This window comes from Chelonia mydas, chromosome 1 (genome assembly GCF_015237465.2).
Source record: "Chelonia mydas isolate rCheMyd1 chromosome 1, rCheMyd1.pri.v2, whole genome shotgun sequence".
Lineage (NCBI taxonomy): Eukaryota > Metazoa > Chordata > Testudines > Cheloniidae > Chelonia > Chelonia mydas.
This window is the reverse complement of record NC_057849.1, coordinates 343,618,715-343,636,967: the sequence shown is the minus strand read 5'-3', so window position 1 is coordinate 343,636,967 and position 18,253 is coordinate 343,618,715. Positions and strand designations below refer to the sequence as shown.

At 55.8% G+C, this 18,253-nt stretch overlaps 1 protein-coding gene across 7 annotated transcripts in view; it reads right to left on the bottom strand.

The window, feature by feature from the left end:
* The window catches only part of IRF5 (interferon regulatory factor 5), a 52,311-nt gene that overhangs the window by 10,032 nt on the left and 24,026 nt on the right, over positions 1-18,253 (bottom strand). For 6 of the 7 annotated variants that reach the window (XM_043521427.1, XM_043521432.1, XM_043521431.1 and 3 more), the window contains 2 exons: positions 3,935-4,153; positions 3,008-3,197 (listed from right to left, as the gene is read on the bottom strand). In XM_043521427.1, the coding sequence (XP_043377362.1) occupies positions 3,008-3,197; positions 3,935-4,108 (364 nt within the window). In that variant the 5' untranslated portion in view covers positions 4,109-4,153. The remainder of the gene's footprint in view (positions 1-3,007; positions 3,198-3,934; positions 4,154-18,253) is intronic. The other variant, XM_037889444.2, reaches the window with a different exon arrangement.

Genomic DNA, 18,253 nt, shown 5'->3' with positions numbered 1-18,253 from the left:
AGGGTCTGTTTTCAGGGTGGGTTTGCTGGGTGGGCAGCCATGGGAGCTGTTAGCTGGGTGCTGCGAGGGTGTGGGGGTAGAGTTGCCAACTTTCTAGTCACACAAACCCAACACCCTAGCTCCGCCCCTTCCCTGAGGCCCCACCCCCCACTCATTACATTCCCCCTCCCTCAGTGGCTTTTTCTCCCCCACCCTCACTCACTTTCACTGGGCTGAGGCAGGGGGTTGGAGTTTGGGAGGGGGTGCAGGCTCTAACTGGGGGTGCAGTCTCCAGGGTGGGGCCAGAAATGAGGGGGTCAGGGTGCGGGAAGAGGCTCAGGGCTGGGGCATGGAGTTGGGGAGCAGGAGGGGGTGAGGGCTCCAGCTGGGAGTGCAGGCTCTGGGGTGGGGCTGGGGATGAGGGGTTTGGGGTGCAGGAGGGGGCTCCAGGGTGGGGCCGATGGACTCAGAGTGTGGGAGGGGGCTGCAGGTTGAGGCATGGGGTTGGGGTGCAGGGGGCTGAGGGCTCTTGGGTGGGGCTGGGGATGAGGGCTTTGGGGTATAGGAGGGGCCTCCAGGTTTGGGGGAGGCTCAGGGCAGGGGCTCGGGGCGTGGGCTTACCTCAGGCGGCTCCCGGTCAGCAGCGCTAAGGCAGGCTCCCTGCCTGTCCCAGCTCCATGCTGTACCCTGAAAGCAGCCAGCAGGTCCAGGCCCTAGGTGGGCGGGCCAGGAGGCTCCACGGGCTGCTCTCGCCCACACGCACCGGCCAATGAGAGTGCAGAGCCAGTGCTCGGGGCGGGGGCAGCGCGCGGAGGCCCGTGGCGACCCCGCCTAGGAGCCGGACCTGCTGGCCGCTTCCGGGGTGCAGCATGGACCCAGGACAGGTAAGGACCAGCCTGCCTTAGCTCTAATACGCGGCCGAGCGGACTTTTAATGGCCCGCTCGGTAGTGCTGACTGGAGCCACCAGGGTCCCTGTTCGACTGGGCACTCCCATCGAAAACCAGATACCTGGTCCCCCTATGTGGGGGGGTCACGTGGGCTGTTAGCCGGGGTTTGGTGGGGAGTCATGGGGCCTGTTAGCTGGGTTGCGGGGTGGGGGGGAGTCACAGGGACTGTTTGCTGGGTGGGGTTAGGGTGTCAGGGATGGGTCACGAGGCCTGTTTGCAGGGTGAGTTTGCTGGATGGGGTGTCATGGGGTCTGGTAGCTGGGTGAGGTGGGTGGGGGGGTCACGGGGCCGGGTAGCTGGGTTGCAGGGGCAGTGGGTCACGGGGCCTGGTTTTTGGAGGGGGCTGGAGGTGTTGTGGGGCCTGTTTGTGGGGTTTTTGTTGGTGGAGGCACAGGCAGCCCCCGCAAGCACTGAGGGGCTCACCAGGCAGCCCCTACCTAGCCTCTGCAGCTCTGAGGTGCGGCCGCCGAAGATGGGAAATAGGCCAGAGAAGCCCAGGCGGCGGGGGGGGGGGGGTGTTATCCTCCCTGCCCCCCCCTCAGAAAAGAGGACCCCAATCCTCATTTTTCCCAGCAGCCTCCTTTCCAGGCACCCTGCTTGTCCTGCAGTTCCCCTCCTCCCCCAGCCCAGTCCCCCCTTACCATAAGGGCATAAGAACGGCCATTCTGGGTCAGACTAAAGGTCCATCTAGCCCAGTATCCTGTCTACCGACAGTGGCCAATGCCAGGTGCCCCAGAGGGAATGAACAGAACAGGGAATCATGAAGAGATCCATCCCCTGTTGCCCATTCCCAGCTTCTGGCAAACAGAGGCTAGGGACACCATCCCTGCCCATCCTGGCTACTAGCCATTGATGGATCCATCTTCCATGAACTTATCTAGTTCTTTTTTGAACCCTGTTACGATCTTGGCCTTCATAATATCCTCTGGCAAGGAGGTCCACAGGTTGACTGTGCCTTGTGTGAAAAAATACTTTCTTTTGTTTGTTTTAAACCTGCTGACTATTAATTTCATTTGGTGACTCCCTAGTACGTGTGTTATGAAATCACAGAATATCAGGGTTGGAAGGGACCTCAGGAGATCATCTAGTCCAACCCCCTGCTCAAAGCAGGACCAATCACCATTTTTTGCCCCAGATCAACTGAACAGCCCCCTCAAGGATTGAACTCACAATCCTGGAGACAGAGTAAATAACACTTCCTTATTTACTTTCTCCACACCAGTCATAATTTTATAGACCTCTATCATATCTCCCCTTAGTTGTCCCTGTTCCAAGCTGAAAAGTCCCAGTCTTATTAATCTCTCCTCCTACGGAAGCTGTTCCATTCCCCTAATCAATTTTGTTGCCCTTTTCTGAACCTTTTCCAATTCCAATATACCTTTTTTGAGATGGGGGAACCACATCTGCATGCAGTATTCAAGATGTGGGCGAACCATGGATTTATACAGAGGCAATATGATATTTTCAGTCTTATTATCTATCCTTTTCTTAATGATTCCCAACATTGTGTTCGCTTTTTTGACAGCCACTGCACATTGAGTGGATGTTTTCAGAGAACTAGCCAGTGACTCCAAGATCTTTCTTGAGTGGCAACAGCTAATTTAGACCCCATCATTTTATAGGTATAGTTGGGATTATGTTTTCCAGTGTGCATTACTTTGCATTTATCAACATTAAATTTCATCTGCCATTTTGTTGCCCAGTCACCCAGTTTTGAGAGAGCCTTTTGCAGCTCTTCACAGTCTGCCTGGGACTTAACTATCTTGAGTAGTTTTGTATCACCTTCAAATTCTTCCACCTCACTGTTTACCCTTTTCCAGATCATTTATGGATATGTTGAACAGTACTGGCCCCAGAACAGACCCCTGAGGGACACCACGATTTACCTCTCACCTTTCTGAAAACTGACCATTTATTCCTACCCTTCGTTTCCTATCTTTTAACCAGTTACCAATCCATGAGAGAACCTTCCCTCCTATCCCACGACAGCTTACTTTGCTCAAGAGCCTTTGGCGAGGGGCTTTCTGACAGTCTGAGTACACTCTATCCCCTGGATCCCCCTTGCCCGGGCTGCTGGTACCTCCGTTGGGCTGGTGGCCCTCGCACACCTCGTAGATCTTGTAGGGCTGCATGGGCGTGTCCTTGGTGCCGTCGTAGATCAGCTTGAACTCACGGCTCTTGTTGAGGGCACAGCGCAGGTTGGCTTTCCACTTGGCTGGGTCCGGCTCATCTACACCTTCATTGTACTTGCCAGTCTCCTTGGCCCAGGCCTGGGAGGTGGGGATTCATGGGGGAGGGGGGTGGTCACAGACATAGGTCAAGCCCCAGCCCAGCCCCAGTGCTAGGAGCCCAGGAAATCCAAGCTTTCGCCTGTATGGTCAGTTGATTAAAGTTTCATTCCTGAGCTGCCCTCGGCTGAGCGGTGACAAGGGGCAGCCAGGGGATGGCCCGGGAGAAGGCAGCTCGGAGATGCTCTCCCGACACAACGTGTAATTCACTGGCGGGCCAGCACCAGGGCCAGAGCCTGTGTCGGCTTCTGCAGTGACACCGGCTGGCATAAAACGCCACGGGCTTCCGGGCCTGGCCGACAGCAGCACAGCACCCCTCGCAGCTGCGTCCACAGGGCAGTTCAAAAAGGGGTGCGGACATCACGCCTCCTGCTGCGAGGCTGGTACGATCGGCCCCGTTTCACAGGGGGGAAAACGGGCCTTTTCAAACAGCTCAAGAGGCGGCTAACTGAGCGGCCTGGTGGCTAGTCCCATGCAGCTAGCAGGGTGCATTCTGGGACACCAGGGGGTTATGCCGTCCCGTGAGCCTCCCATCCCAAGGGGGCAGAGGGACCCATGGCCTGCCCCAGTGCAGCAGCTCCTGGGAGTCCCAGTTGGGGTCACGTCGCATTGCGCGCATGACCAGCCAACCCCGTTCCTTACATGTCAGCTGGGTGCCATGTGCCCCAAAGGGTACCCCCAGCCCAGCCTGGCGTCCCACAGGCCCCCTGGGCGGTCACCTTGAACACGGTGTTCTCGTCGTCCTGTGTGGGGACGTGCCGGGTGGCGTGGCGCCAGGGGATGCAGAAGAGCTTGCGCTCGGGGTTCACCCACTGCAGGCCTGGGTACTGGTTGCTGTTCACTTGGGCGATGAGCCAGGGCTTCAGGCGGATGCGACGGGGATGCGCGTTCATGGCGACTCACGGCCCGCAGGGCCACGCCGGCCACTAGCCTGCAGACTGAGAGAGAGGGAGAGTCTGTTACAGGCCAGGTACCCAGGGGAGAGGGCAGAGCTAAGGGGGAAGAAATGAGGGGAGGGGGAAGGGCAGGGATAATAGTGGGGGGAGGCAGAGTCCTCCCTTCCCCGTTTTTCACAGACCCCCAGATCTGTCAGGCTGGAACAGACCTCGAGAGGTCACCAAGTAACCCTGGACCATCCCTGATGGGGGTTTGTCCAGCCTGGTCTTCTTTCTTTATTCAAGTCAATTTTATTAAATCGCCCTGTGACTAAGGTGAAAATTTAGTCCCCGATATTTTTAGTAAAAGTCACGGACAGGTCACGGGCAATAAACAAAAATTCACGGAAGCTGTGACCTGTCCCTGATTTTTACTAAAAATATCCGTGACAAAATGGGGATCTGTGGGTGCCCACACCGCCTGCAACGGGGCAGCTGCACGGCGGCTAGGAGCTCCCGCTGCGGACTGCGTGTCGGCACTCCAGGGTCCCCCGTTGTCCATGGCTGGGAGCTGCTGGGGCCCCCGCCGCCTGCAGCAGCCAGGAGCTCTGGGGTGCCCCCGTTGCCCATACTCCAGGAGCCCGCGGCGGCTGGGAGCTCAGGGGTTCCCCCAGCACCCGCGGCGTCTAGGAGCCGTAGGGTACCCCCACCGCCTGCAGCAAGCTTGGAGCTCCGGGGGCCGCTAGAGGTGATGGGGGTACCTTAAAGCTCCCTGCCCGCACGGGCAACGGGGGACCCTGCAGCTCCCCACCACTGCGGGCTGAAGTCCCAGAGGTCGCTCCAAGTCATGGATTCCGTGACTTCCACAACCTCCGTGACTAAATCGTAGCCTTACCTATGACACATCTGCTGCGAATACAAAAAGACAGACCTACAAATCTAAAGTAACCACATCTATATCCATGTTTCTCAACCTTTTCGATACCATAGACGGGCTTGCTGCCTTCCTAAACTGTGTCAGGGGGATCTCAGGGACGGGCGCCAGTCCACGAACCGGTCGGTGAGAAACACTAATATATATGATCCATTAAAATGTCAGTCAGAGCCTAATAAAAACTCTCTTCTTCAGCGCAATGCTAAAAGGGCAAAGACTGCCACTGATTTGATTACTGCCAGCGACTGAGAAGAAACTAAAAACATCTTTGGAGATGATGATCAAAGCTCGTTTCCTACACAAGAGGTAAAATCCCGTGTGCTCTCAGAAGCTGGAAAATTCTAAAATCCAAAAGAGAGGGAGGTAGGTCCTCCAGCACTCCAGATTTACACGGGCAAAGCCGAAGATGTGAAGGAACTTCTCAACAGCTTGAAGGACAGCAGTTTCCATGGTTTGGAATCTTAACTGAGCCTGTGCCTTAAGCAACGGGGGTTTGAGAACTCACTCAAATATAGTTCAAAGACATAGGCCATCTTCAAAGGAGAAAACCAAAAGCAAACTTGGAATCATGAGTCATAGCCAGATATTCTTCTTGGGTATGGGCTGTCACGTTCTGTTTGAGGAGCTGATGATATCAATTAAAAGATATTGACAATAAAGAGAGTAGCAGAAAAACCCAACATAGCTGTGATAAATTGGCAAGTGTTATACCATGGAAATAAGGAGCACACAGGTCGTTCCTCCATCTCCTGGAGGCAAAGAAGGGACAATTTATAATCTGGAAGGGGACAGATTTTAAACCAAAATATAAGAAAAGCAATGCAAGCTCTACTACTTACAGAAAGAACACCCAGCTTGGCATGTAAAAACGAGGCAGGGGTAGACTTTGGGAGAAATAAAAGTCTCCTCAAAAAAATATTTTGAACAATTTCTAAGGCCAAAATTTGTCCCCTTAACCAAGTATCAACCCCATAGACAACCTGGAATATTATTTTTGCATTAAAAATTCTTAGTGCCGGGGGCAACTCTGTTCCCACCATATGAGCGTGTAAAACAGAGCAGAGCTAAGGGCCTTTTGGTTTAAGTCTTTACGACAAGGGGACCAGTGGTCCGAATGATAGAACTTTATCCCTAACTAAGTAAAAGCAGAGACTTGTTCCACAGGGTGGCCTTCCTAGCTTCCACTCAATTTGCAGAGGCGTTCTTCCCCAAAATCATGACCTTGATCTTATAATTAAGTTACAGTGAGAGTTACCATGAGAGGGAAAACGAGAAAATAACTGGCAGAGTTAGTGATAAAACAACCCCATCATCAGCATACAATGACTCTGGGATAGGTCGACCCTTAATTTGTGGCAGAGAAAAATTATCTTCCCTTAAAACATCCACCACTTCATTAATATGTAAATTAAAAAGAGGAGGAGCTAGAAGGCATCCTGGGCATACTCCCCTAGAAACAAGGAAAATGTTGATTTTAGTTCTGACCCTGAAAGCCATATTGCCCTGGGCTAGAGACTCCAAACGAGTTGAACGTCTCAGATTGTAATGTAAATATTAGAAAGGTTCTGTTGGCAAAAGGAATACACATTAATGCACTAGACATAATGAAGAAACATTCAGACTCCCCTGAAGTGGCTGAAAGTGCCTGCAAAATGGTGAATCATGTTTTTGAAGGAAGATAAGATATACCTAGTAATGTGGGATCATGTGATGTTCTAGGGCAGGTTTTAAGACATATTTAAATAATTGACAGTTCGTTATTTACTTCATGTAGGATGAAAATTTACTGTAGAGCAGAAGTCACGTAGAAGATTCTGATTCAACAAGATTATGAGTCAACAGTGTGCCCTTGTTGCCAAGAAGGCTAACGGCATTTTGGGATGCATACATAGGGGCACTGCCAGCAGATCGAGGGACGTGATCGTTCCCCTCTATTCGACATTGGTGAGGCCTCATCTGGAGGACTGTGTCCAGTTTTGGGCCCCACACTACAAGAAGGATGTGGAAAAATTGGAGAGAGTCCAGCAGAGGGCAACAAAAATGATTAGGGGACTAGAACACGACTTATGAGGAGAGGCTGAGGGAACTGGGATTGTTTAGTGTGCGGAAGAGAAGAATGAGGGGGGATTTGATAGCTGCTTTCAACTACCTGAAAGGGGGTTCCAAAGAGGATGGATCTAGACTGTTCTCAGTGGTAGCCCATGACAGAACGAGGAGTAATGGTCTCACGTTGCAGTGGGGGAGGTTTAGGTTGGATATTAGGAAAAACTTTTTTACTGGGAGTGTGGTGAAACACTGGAATGCGTTACCTAGGGAGGTGGTGGAATCTCCTTCCTTTGAGGTTTTTAAGGTCAGGCTTGACAAAACCCTGGCTGGGATGATTTAGTTGGGGATTGGTCCTGCTTTGAGCATCTATTGGACTAGATGACCTCCTGAGGTCCCTTCCAACCCTGATATTCTATGGTTGTCACCCATCCTTCTTAATGTCACCCAAAGTTTGCCTTGATCAATAGAACCAAATGCCATCTTTAGATCTAAGAAAGCAACACACACTGTAGCACCCTTAACCTCCATATATTTATAAATCATATAGGATAAAATAAAGCAATTATCAATTGTGGCCCTACCCGCCCTAAAACTGGACTGCTCTGCCTGTAATAAATTAGCCTTGAAAGCCCCTATTTCAAGTTGAGATATTAAACATCTGGAGTACATTTTCTCTGACACATATAACCAGCTAATAACTCTACATGAAGCAGGATTCTTTCTAGCCCTATTTTAAAAATAGGAACGACAAGACTGGATATCCAGCCAGCCAGACGGAACCCATCCAATATGGTTAATGACGGTAAATAATTTAGCCAAAGACTGGGGAGAACCAATTAAGATTCTCCTGAAAAACTTCCATCAGGAGAAAATCTTCCCCTGAAGCTGCAATTCTCTGTCCATTTCGGAAGGCCGGAGTGGTCAACCCAAGAGAGGATTCCTCATTGCACCAGCTATGGCAGAAGTAGATGTAAAATTGGTTGAGGGGAATCACTAAGGCCCTGGCCAAAGTGTACCACCTGGGCTTCATCATGAATATGGGGCTCCTCAACTGGAGCGTATCTACCAGCGCTAAAGCTGCCAGCTTCCAAAATGGGGAAGAATTTTTAGGTTTCGCTTCTGCTTCAAAATCCTTCCACAAGGATCTAAGATATTCTTGGGAGGCGTCTCATATAATAAACCTTTATATCTTCTTCTGGCCTCTACTACATCCTGAAATAAATGAGGGGAGGGATTTCATCTTACCCTACTAGCTACACACACGAGAACAGACTTTTCCTTCACCGTCCGCATCAAACCAAGTGCGCAATCTCTGGAAGCATTTAGAATAGCTAAAACCAAAGTCACCTTGTCTAGAGACAAGTGGTTGTAGAGACTTCACCAGCAGCTCATATTATTCACAAATTTGAGAGCAATTCTCAGACTTAATAATTATGTCTCTGAGAGATCTAACAAGCGAGTCCTCCAATCTCCTCAATGATTGGTCATGAATGGCCAGGGTCCATTTTAGTCTATTACAACCACTTTGGTCCACAGGGGTAATTAAAGCCTCCTCCTCCCCCATCAGAAATACAGCTCTCCCTAGAAAGAGCACACCAGTCTTAATTATAAAGCAAGGCTGGTGGGTCACGAGCCTGTCCCTAAAAACCTCCAGTGACGGGGATTCCACCACCTCCCTTGCAAGCCTGTTCCAGAGCTTCACTACCCTGAGAGGTAGAAAGTTCTTCCTAATATCGAACCCAAGTCTGCCCTGCTGCAGATTAAGCCCTTACTCCTTGTCCTACCGTCAGTGGACATGGAGAACAAGTGATCCCTGCCCTCTTTATAACAGCCCATAACAGGTGTGAAGACTGTTCTCAGGTCCCCCCCTCAGGCTTCTTTTCTCAAGACTAAACATGCCCCATGTTTTAACCTCTCCTCACAGGTCAGGTTTTCTGTTGCACTTCAGGAAGGATGTGGACAAAGTGGAGAGAATCCAGAGGAGAGCGACGCCTAGCACTGGACACAGGACTCCAGCGGAGGCCTCGCCAGTGCCGAGCAGAGCAGGACAGTTGCTGCCCAAGTCTGACATACGACGTTCCTGTTAACATGCCCCAGAAGGTGTGACGATGTGAGGCAGCAGGGAGGGGGGAGTGTTGACCTGGGAATGTGCCCTGGGGAGGGGAGACCTGAGAGCCTGTCACCTGAGCCAGGAGGGGGAGGGGGAGGTAACACCTCTGCCCAGGAATGTGGACGGAGGCTGCAGCAGGGAACCTGCTCGGTGGGTTTAGTTTCAGGTTGGGGCTGGGTGGAGGAACACAGGGAACCCCAGGGCTGGGGTCTAAGCTCCCTGCTCCCCCAGAAGGACTTCACTGAGGGGTCCTGGGTGTACCCACAAGCTCTGTTTTGGACTGTGTTCCTGTTGTCCAATAAACCTTCTGTTTTACTGGCTGGCTGAGAGTCTCAGTGAATCCCAGGAAGAGGGGTGCAGGGCCTGGACTCCCCCACACTCCGTGACAACTGGTGGCAGCGGTGGGATCTACTGCACCCCGTGAACGGCGCTTCCTGCAGTAAGTGACTGGGGAACAGTAAAACGAAGGGGGATTGACGGGGACCAGGTGTGCTGAAGATTCAGAGAGAGACGGTGTCAGGGGGCGGTTAACCCCTGGGACTGTGTGACCAGAGAGAAGGACTTTTGCAGTAACAGGGTCCCCCGGGGGATTGCAGCGAGCAGTCCCAGGGGCGGAGGAGTCTGCAGCTCGACCCTGGCAAAGAGGTGGTGACCTCAAGAAGGACTGGCACACTAGGGGCTTTTCCTGGAAACCGTGGACAGCTGCCCGGCCTGCGAGTGGCCAGCAGGGAGATGTACGCTAAACGCCTTAAGAGCGACCTGGTGGAGCTGTGCAGGCAGAGGGGGCTGCGCATCGGGAGGTCCACCAAGGAACAGCTGATTGCCCAGCTGGAGGAGAGGGATCGCTTGGATGACCCGATCCCTGTCCCTGAGGGAAGCCGCCCGGCGGATGCAGCGTGGGCCCTGGGGCCTGACCAGGCTGGGAGGGGTCAGACTGCTGCCCAGGACACCCCGAGACCCTTCCTACCTATGCCTGGGGGAGGGGTTGGGGGAAGCCCAGCGAATACCGAGGGCACCCTGACCCCAGCAGCCAGCAGGGGATCCTCCCGGCGGAGCTCCCCATCCCTGGAGCGGATGCGGCTGGAATGGGAGAGGGAGAGGAAAATGAGGGAGCTGCAGGATCATGAAAAACAACGTCAACATGAGGAGAAACGTCAGCGTGAGCAGGAGGAGAAGGAGAGGGAGCGTCAGGAGAAGGAGAGGGAGCGTCAGGAGAAGGAGAGGGAGCGTCAACATGAGCAGGAGGAGAAGGAGAGGGAGCGTCAGGAGAAGGAGAAACAACGTCAGCGTGAGCAGGAGGAGAAAGAGAAACAACGTCAACATGAGCAGGAGGAGAAGGAGAGGGAACGTCAACATGAGCAGCAGGAGAAGGAGAAACAAAGACAGCATGAACTGGAGCTGGCCAGGCTGAGGAGCAGTGGGGCCCCGGCTGCGGTGAGTGCGGGGGGACCCAAGACTGCAAGGAGCTTTGATAAGTGCTTCCTGGCCCAGCGGAAGGAGGGGGAGGACATAGATAGCTTCCTGACGGCCTTTGAGAATGCCTGCGAGCTGCACAGGGTTGACCCTGCAGACAGGCTCCAGTTCCTCACCCCCTTACTGGACCCCAAAGCCGTAGAGGTCTACAGCCGGATGACAGGGGCAGAGGCAGGGGACTATGAACTGTTCAAACAGGCCCTGCTCCGTGAGTTTGGGCTGACCCCCGAGATGTACCGGAGAAGGTTCCGGGGTCAGCGTAAAACGCCTGAGGTCACCTACCTACAACTGGTCAACAGGATGCAGGGATATGCCCGCAAGTGGACAGCGGGGGCCCAAACTAAAGAGGACCTGCTTGACCTGATCGTACTGGAGCACCTGTATGAACAGTGCCCTTCCGACCTGAGGCTGTGGCTGGTGGACAAAAAGCTCGCGAACCCCCAGCACGCAGGGCAGCTGGCCGACGAGTTTGTGAACAGTCGGTCAGGGGGTAGCCGGGAGGAGTCCCAAAAGAACAGGCCCCCCCCGATGCAGAGAGAGAGTCACCATGGGGCCTCCCAGCGGGGAAATAGGGAGAACCCCCTCCAAAGGGGAACGCCTGGTGTCGGGCCCCTCCGACCCGCTCGAGGGGACCAACGTGACCTGAGCTGCTATCACTGTGGCCAGAGAGGCCACGTACGGGCCCAGTGCCCCGGGCTCAGGGACAAACTGAGCAGACCCAACCTACCCAGGGTTAACTGGGTAGGGACTCAGCTGGACGAGGGGCAGGCGACCCAGGAAAGGGGGGCTACCAGTTTGCCACCTGCTCAGGAGGGAAGAGTACCCCCAGCCAGCCCCGCCAGAGGGCCGGATGCTCCGGACTCAGGGTGCTCAGTTTACAGGGTGGGTGCGGGGCTGTCCCTCCGGAGAGAGTGCCTTGTTCCCCTGGAGGTGGATGGGAGGAAGGTCAATGGATACTGGGATACGGGCGCGGAGGTGACGCTGGCCCGGCCCGAGGTGGTGGCCCCAGATCGGGTGGTGCCCAACACCTACCTGACCCTGACGGGGGTGGGCGGGACCCCATTTAAGGTGCCCGTGGCAAGGGTACACCTGAAATGGGGGGCCAAGGAGGGCCCCAAGGATGTGGGGGTACACCACCATTTGCCCACTGAAGTTTTGATGGGGGGAGACCTAGAGGACTGGCCAAGCGACCCCCAGACCGCCCTGGTTGTGACCCGTAGCCAGAGCCGGCGAGGGGCACTGCGACCTGACCCTGGGGAGGGTACCACACTGGAGGCGCGAGACCCTACTCGGGTGGGGAGGGAGCGCCGAGGGGCACGGCTCAGAGAGGCTGCGGCCTCAGACCTGGCCACGGAGGGGGAACCGGGCCCCATCCCTTCCCCAGCCGCTGAGTTCCAGGCCGAGTTGAGGAAAGATCCCTCCTTGCAGAAGCTCAGGGACCTGGCCGACCTCAGTGAGGGACGGACCATGAGGAGAGGCTGCCAGGAGAGGTTCCTGTGGGAGAAGGGGTTCCTGTACCGAGAATGGGCTCCCCCAGGGGAAGGGGAGTCCTGTGGGATCAGGAGGCAGCTGGTGGTCCCCCAGAAGTACCGCCGCAAGCTCCTGTCCCTGGCCCATGACATCCCCCTCGCAGGGCACCAGGGAATCCGGCGCACCCGGCAGAGGTTGCTACAGAACTTTTACTGGCCCGGGGTCTTTACCACCGTCCGGCAGTATTGCCGATCCTGTGACCCCTGTCAGAGGGTGGGGAAGGCCCGGGACAAGGGGAAAGCGGCGTTGAGACCGTTGCCCATCATAGAGGAGCCTTTCCAGAAGGTGGCCATGGACATCGTGGGGCCACTCAGCAAGACGACCCGGTCGGGGAAGAAATACATTCTGGTGGTGGTAGATTTCGCCACCCGCTACCCCGAGGCAGTGCCCTTAGCTTCCATTGAAGCAGACACCGTGGCAGATGCGCTCCTGACCATTTTCAGCCGAGTGGGGTTCCCCAGGGAAGTCTTGACAGACCAAGGCTCCAACTTCATGTCGGCCCTGCTCCGGTGCTTGTGGGAGAAATGTGGGGTCCGGCACGACTGGGCCTCAGCGTATCACCCCCAGTCCAATGGGCTGGTGGAGAGGTTTAACGGGACGCTAAAGATGATGCTGAAAACCTTTATGAACCAGCACCCGCAGGATTGGGACAAGTACTTACCTCACCTGCTGTTCGCGTACAGGGAGGTGCCCCAGGAGTCTACCGGATTTTCGCCTTTCGAACTGTTATATGGAAGGAGGGTGAGGGGCCCCCTGGACCTGATGAGAGACGAGTGGGAGGGGAAGGCCACTCCCGATGGAGAGTCAGTGGTGGAGTATGTCCTGACCTTCCGAGAGAGACTGGCTGAACTCATGGGCCTGGCCAGGGAGAATCTGGCCAGAGCCCAGAGGAAGCAGAAGGTCTGGTATGACCGCACGGCGCGGGCCCGTGCCTACGCCACCGGGGATCAGGTGATGGTTCTCATCCCCGTGAGAAAGAACAAACTACAGGCCGCCTGGGAGGGCCCGTTCAAGGTCGTCAAGCAGCTCAATGAGGTAAACTATGTGGTGGAGCTGTCGAACCGGGCCCACCACCGCCGGGTGTACCATGTGAATATGATGAAGCCATATTATGCCAGGGGGAATGTGGTGTTAGCTGTGTGTGGTCAGTGGGAGGAGCAGGGAGATGACCCTTTAGTAGACCTGTTTCCTGGGACCAGAGCTGGTTCCCCCCTGGAAACAATTCCCCTCTCGGATCAGCTCACCCCTGCCCAGCAAGCTGAGGTCAGGGGGGTGCTGCATCCGTACCGACAGCTGTTTTCCAACCAGCCTGGACGCACTAATCTGACTGTCCACCGGGTGCAGACAGGGTCGCACCCGCCGATAAGATGCTCCCCCTTCCGAGTCACAGGGAAAACTGCTCAGGACCTGGAAAGAGAGGTCCGGGACATGCTGGCTTTGGGGGTGATCCAACCATCGGCCAGCCCTTGGGCCTCGCCGGTGGTGCTGGTCCCCAAAAAGGATGGGTCAGTCCGGTTCTGTGTGGACTATCGGAAGCTCAATGCCATCACTGTATCGGATGCCTACCCCATGCCCAGGCCGGACGAGCTCCTAGACAAGCTGGGAGGAGCTCGGTACCTTACCACCATGGACCTTACAAAGGGCTACTGGCAAGTGCCGCTGGATGCAGATGCCCGGCTGAAATCGGCCTTTATCACCCCTCTGGGGCTCTATGAGTTTCTGACCCTGCCTTTCGGCCTCAAGGGAGCGCCGGCCACCTTCCAGCGCCTGGTGGACCAGCTCCTGAGGGGGATGGAGAGTTTTGCCGTGGCGTATATTGACGACATCTGTGTCTTTAGCCAGACCTGGGAGGACCACGTGTCCCAGGTTAGACAAGTGCTGGACCGACTCCAGGGGGCTGGGCTGACTGTCAAAGCGGAGAAGTGCAAGGTGGGGATGGCTGAAGTATCTTACCTGGGCCATCGGGTGGGGAGCGGCCGCCTAAAGCCGGAACCGGCCAAGGTGGAGGTGATCAGAGACTGGCCCGCTCCCCACACCAAAAAGCAGGTCCAAGCCTTTATTGGGATGGCAGGATACTACCGAAGATTTGTGCCCCACTTTAGCGCCATAGCGACCCCCATCACGGAGCTATGCAAGAAGGGGAAGCCAGACAAGGTGGTCTGGACCGAGCAGTGCCAGGAGGCTTTCCGGGCGCTGAAGGAGGCTCTGGTCAGTGGCCCAGTTCTGGCAAACCCAGACTTTGACAAGCCCTTTGTGGTGTTCACCGACGCCTCCGACACGGGACTGGGGGCGGTGTTAATGCAGGAGGATGAAAAGGGGGAGAGACACCCCATCGTGTACCTGAGCAAGAGGTTGCTACCTCGGGAGCAACACTACGCGGCCATCGAGAAGGAGTGCCTGGCCATGGTGTGGGCCCTCAAGAAACTAGAGCCCTATCTCTTCGGGCGACACTTCACCGTGTACACCGACCACTCTCCCCTGACCTGGCTGCACCAGATGAAAGGAGCCAACGCCAAGCTCCTGAGATGGAGCCTGCTCCTGCAGGATTACGACATGGACGTGGTCCATGTGAAGGGAAGTGCCAACCTGATAGCGGATGCGCTGTCCCGGAGAGGGGGCCCCGAACTTCCCCAGGTCACTGGTCACAGTGACCCCGCTCAGTTCAGTCTCGAAGGGGGGAGAGATGTGACGATGTGAGGCAGCAGGGAGGGGGGAGTGTTGACCTGGGAATGTGCCCTGGGGAGGGGAGACCTGAGAGCCTGTCACCTGAGCCAGGAGGGGGAGGGGGAGGTAACACCTCTGCCCAGGAATGTGGACGGAGGCTGCAGCAGGGAACCTGCTCGGTGGGTTTAGTTTCAGGTTGGGGCTGGGTGGAGGAACACAGGGAACCCCAGGGCTGGGGTCTAAGCTCCCTGCTCCCCCAGAAGGACTTCACTGAGGGGTCCTGGGTGTACCCACAAGCTCTGTTTTGGACTGTGTTCCTGTTGTCCAATAAACCTTCTGTTTTACTGGCTGGCTGAGAGTCTCAGTGAATCCCAGGAAGAGGGGTGCAGGGCCTGGACTCCCCCACACTCAAGTGCCGAGCAGAGCAGGACAGTTGCTGCCCAAGTCTGACATACGACGTTCCTGTTAACATGCCCCAGAAGGATATTAGCCTTTTTCACACCTGCCTCACGTTGCTGACTCATATTCAATGTGTGATCAACTGTAGCCCCCAGCTCCTTTTCAGCAGCACTAACAGCTAGCCGGTTATTCCCCACGTGGACAGCCACGCTCGGGATAGGGCAGGGAAAGCGCATGGAGGTCGGGCTCCAGGTCCAACAAGTCCTCGGCCTCTCTGCTGGGACTGCCAAGGAGGGGGCCAGCTGGTGTCATCTACAGGGATGTTTTCTGATGCAGATACCTGCTCGTTAGGAACTGGGCAGAGACCCAACAAATTCATCTCATGTAGGCCGCCAACCTGCCAGCACCCGCTGCCTTCCAGTTACTGCCAAGCAAAGCTGGATTCAGGGCAGTGCCCTAGTTGTGAGGGGCCCATTCCCCACACCCAGAGCCCCCCAAAACTCCTGCCCCTCCTGCACACACATGGTGTGAACCGAGATGCTCCTTTCTCCTGTGAGCCCAGAGTCCCCGTCCCCTCCCCCGCTCCCCTGGGATGCTCCACTTCTCCCAAGGTGACTGCCGCGCCAGCCATCCCATCCCAAATGCAGGCCAGCGGCTGCTGCCTCTAGGTGGCGGGGCCTGCTTGTTCGCTCCTCCCCTGCTGCCAGGGCCCCCACTCACACCTCCATGGTGTGATCCTGGCCAGCTGGGACACCTCCTGGGATGGGGGCAGGGTGTGCCGGAGGGGATGGGGGATCCAGGCCCCAGTCCATGTGGTGGGGGAAGGGGCATCCCGGCTGAGGGGCGCCCTGGCTCAAATTATATTTGGGGCAAGGGTCAGCTGGGATGGGGACCTCTTGGTGGTACTGCAGGGTGGGGTCTCCTGCCTGGCTTATGTTGGGGGGTCCCGGTTGGGGTAGGTGTCATGGGGGCTCCCCCAGCGCATGGGGTGGGGCTGCTGGCTCCCAGGAGCAGGGGGCTCATGCTGGGGTGGGAGCAGGGGTTGCTGAGCTGTATGAGCCCCAGGGCTCTGCCAGGGATGGGCTCCATACCACCTCTCTCCCAGTGCCCAGGCACTTGCTCTACAGCTTCTCCTTCCAGTCCTGCTTCCTCTTTTGGCCTCCCCTGCAGGGCACCATGGGGCTCGCACACGGCCTTGTTGCTGGGGACGCAGAGGGAAAAAACAAACCCTGAGAGCCAGCTGCTAGGCCTTTCGAAACAGGCCTGCGGCAACAACCCCGGCACCAGCCGCCCACGGCCCGACATACCAGCAGGTTGCTACGAGGCTGCTTGGCTGTGACCCCAAGGTCCCCAGAGGATCCCAAGCTAGCACTGCATTACAGGGCACACTGGATTAGGGGCTGGCCAGCTGACAGATCTCAGACAAGAGCTGTCAACAGGGAGCCAATACCAGATAGGAGGATTCCCAGCGGGGCACTGAAGTCAGACCGAGCGATCTGGATCGCTTGGGAAGCTGGGCCCAGGCAAACAAATCGTTTGTACAAGTTACACCTCTAGGAACAAGGAACACAGGACGCGAGTGGGGGCCGGGATCCTCGAAAGCAGAGACTCTGGGGTCACAGTTGCTAAGCAGCTCAACATGAGCTCCCAGGGCGATGTTGTGGCAACAAAAAGGCGAATACAATTCTGGGATGTATAAACGGGAGCGGTGCCTAGGAGCAGCGGGGTGATTTTACCTCTCTACCCGGCCTCGGTGAGACCACTCCTGGGATACTGAGCCCAGTTCTGGGGGCCGCGTTTTAAGAAGGAAGTTGAAAATCGCAGAGGGTGCAGAAAAGAGCCACAAAAATGATTGCAGGGCTGGAGAAAATGCCTGACAGCAAGAGACTTCAAGAGACTGTCAATCTATTTATCTGATCAAAGGAAGATTTAGAGGTGACTCGATTTACAGTCTGAGTGCCTGCAAAGGGAGAAAATATCAGGTTCTCATGAAGACAGACAGAGCAAGAACCACTGGCTGGAAGCGGAAGCCAGACAAATTAAAATCAGGTACAAATTGTGACCAGGGAAGGTGGTTCACCACTGGCACAAACTACCAAGGGATGTGGAAGGTTCTCCATTGCTTGGGGTCCTCAGATCCAGCCTGGCAGCCTGTCTGGAAGATTTGCTTTAGCCGAACACAAGTTATTGGACTCAAAACAGGGGTAATGGGGTGAAATGTAATGGCCCGTGATACAGGACGGGCTAGGTGAGCTAATGTGGTTCCTTCTGGCCTTCAACTCCTGGAATCTATGAACCTTCTCACAGAGAAAACAAGTCCTGTTATTGCCAAGAGAAAAAAAAGGACAGGTTTTGTAGGTCCTACACACAAACAAACAAACAAACAAAACCCCACACTCTGCATGAGCTCCCCCTGCCCCCTCCCAGGCTTCACAGCTGCCAGACACTGGCTACAGCGTGGTTGATGCAGGGGCAGCGCCCGGAGGGCAGGTTCCTCTCAGCTCTGGGACAAAGGCGCTGCCAGGAGGAGGGGTTCAGGCTCTGGAAATGGAGGAGACGAAGCAGGACTTTTCCTCCGCTCCAAGCTTCTTCGGAGAGAGGATTTCAAATAAGCCAGGGAAAAGGAGAGAAGCAAAGCCCAGCCCACGTGGGCAGGGCGGGGCCGGCGGGGCCTAGGAGGAGGGGATCTCCTTGCCGTGCTGCGCAGCTCCCGACTCTCCCCATTTGCTGCCAGTCCTCCGCGTTTCCTTCACTCTCTCTGAGGTGAGTGCCAAGCCCAGCCCTGCAGCCCTGTGCAATCTGCACCGATGGGAGCAGGTCACCGGGTGTGGGGCACACGGCGCCCTGCCCTCGGGCCCATCGAAGCTTGGAGGGTGGATGGGGGGAGCATTGAACAGCCCCGAGCCTGGAGAGGAGACAGTCATGGAGGGGGCTGCACACCTATCGCTCCGGGAGGGGTAGGCCAAGCCCTGAGGGAGGATGATGCCCTATGGGGGGCCCACAACAC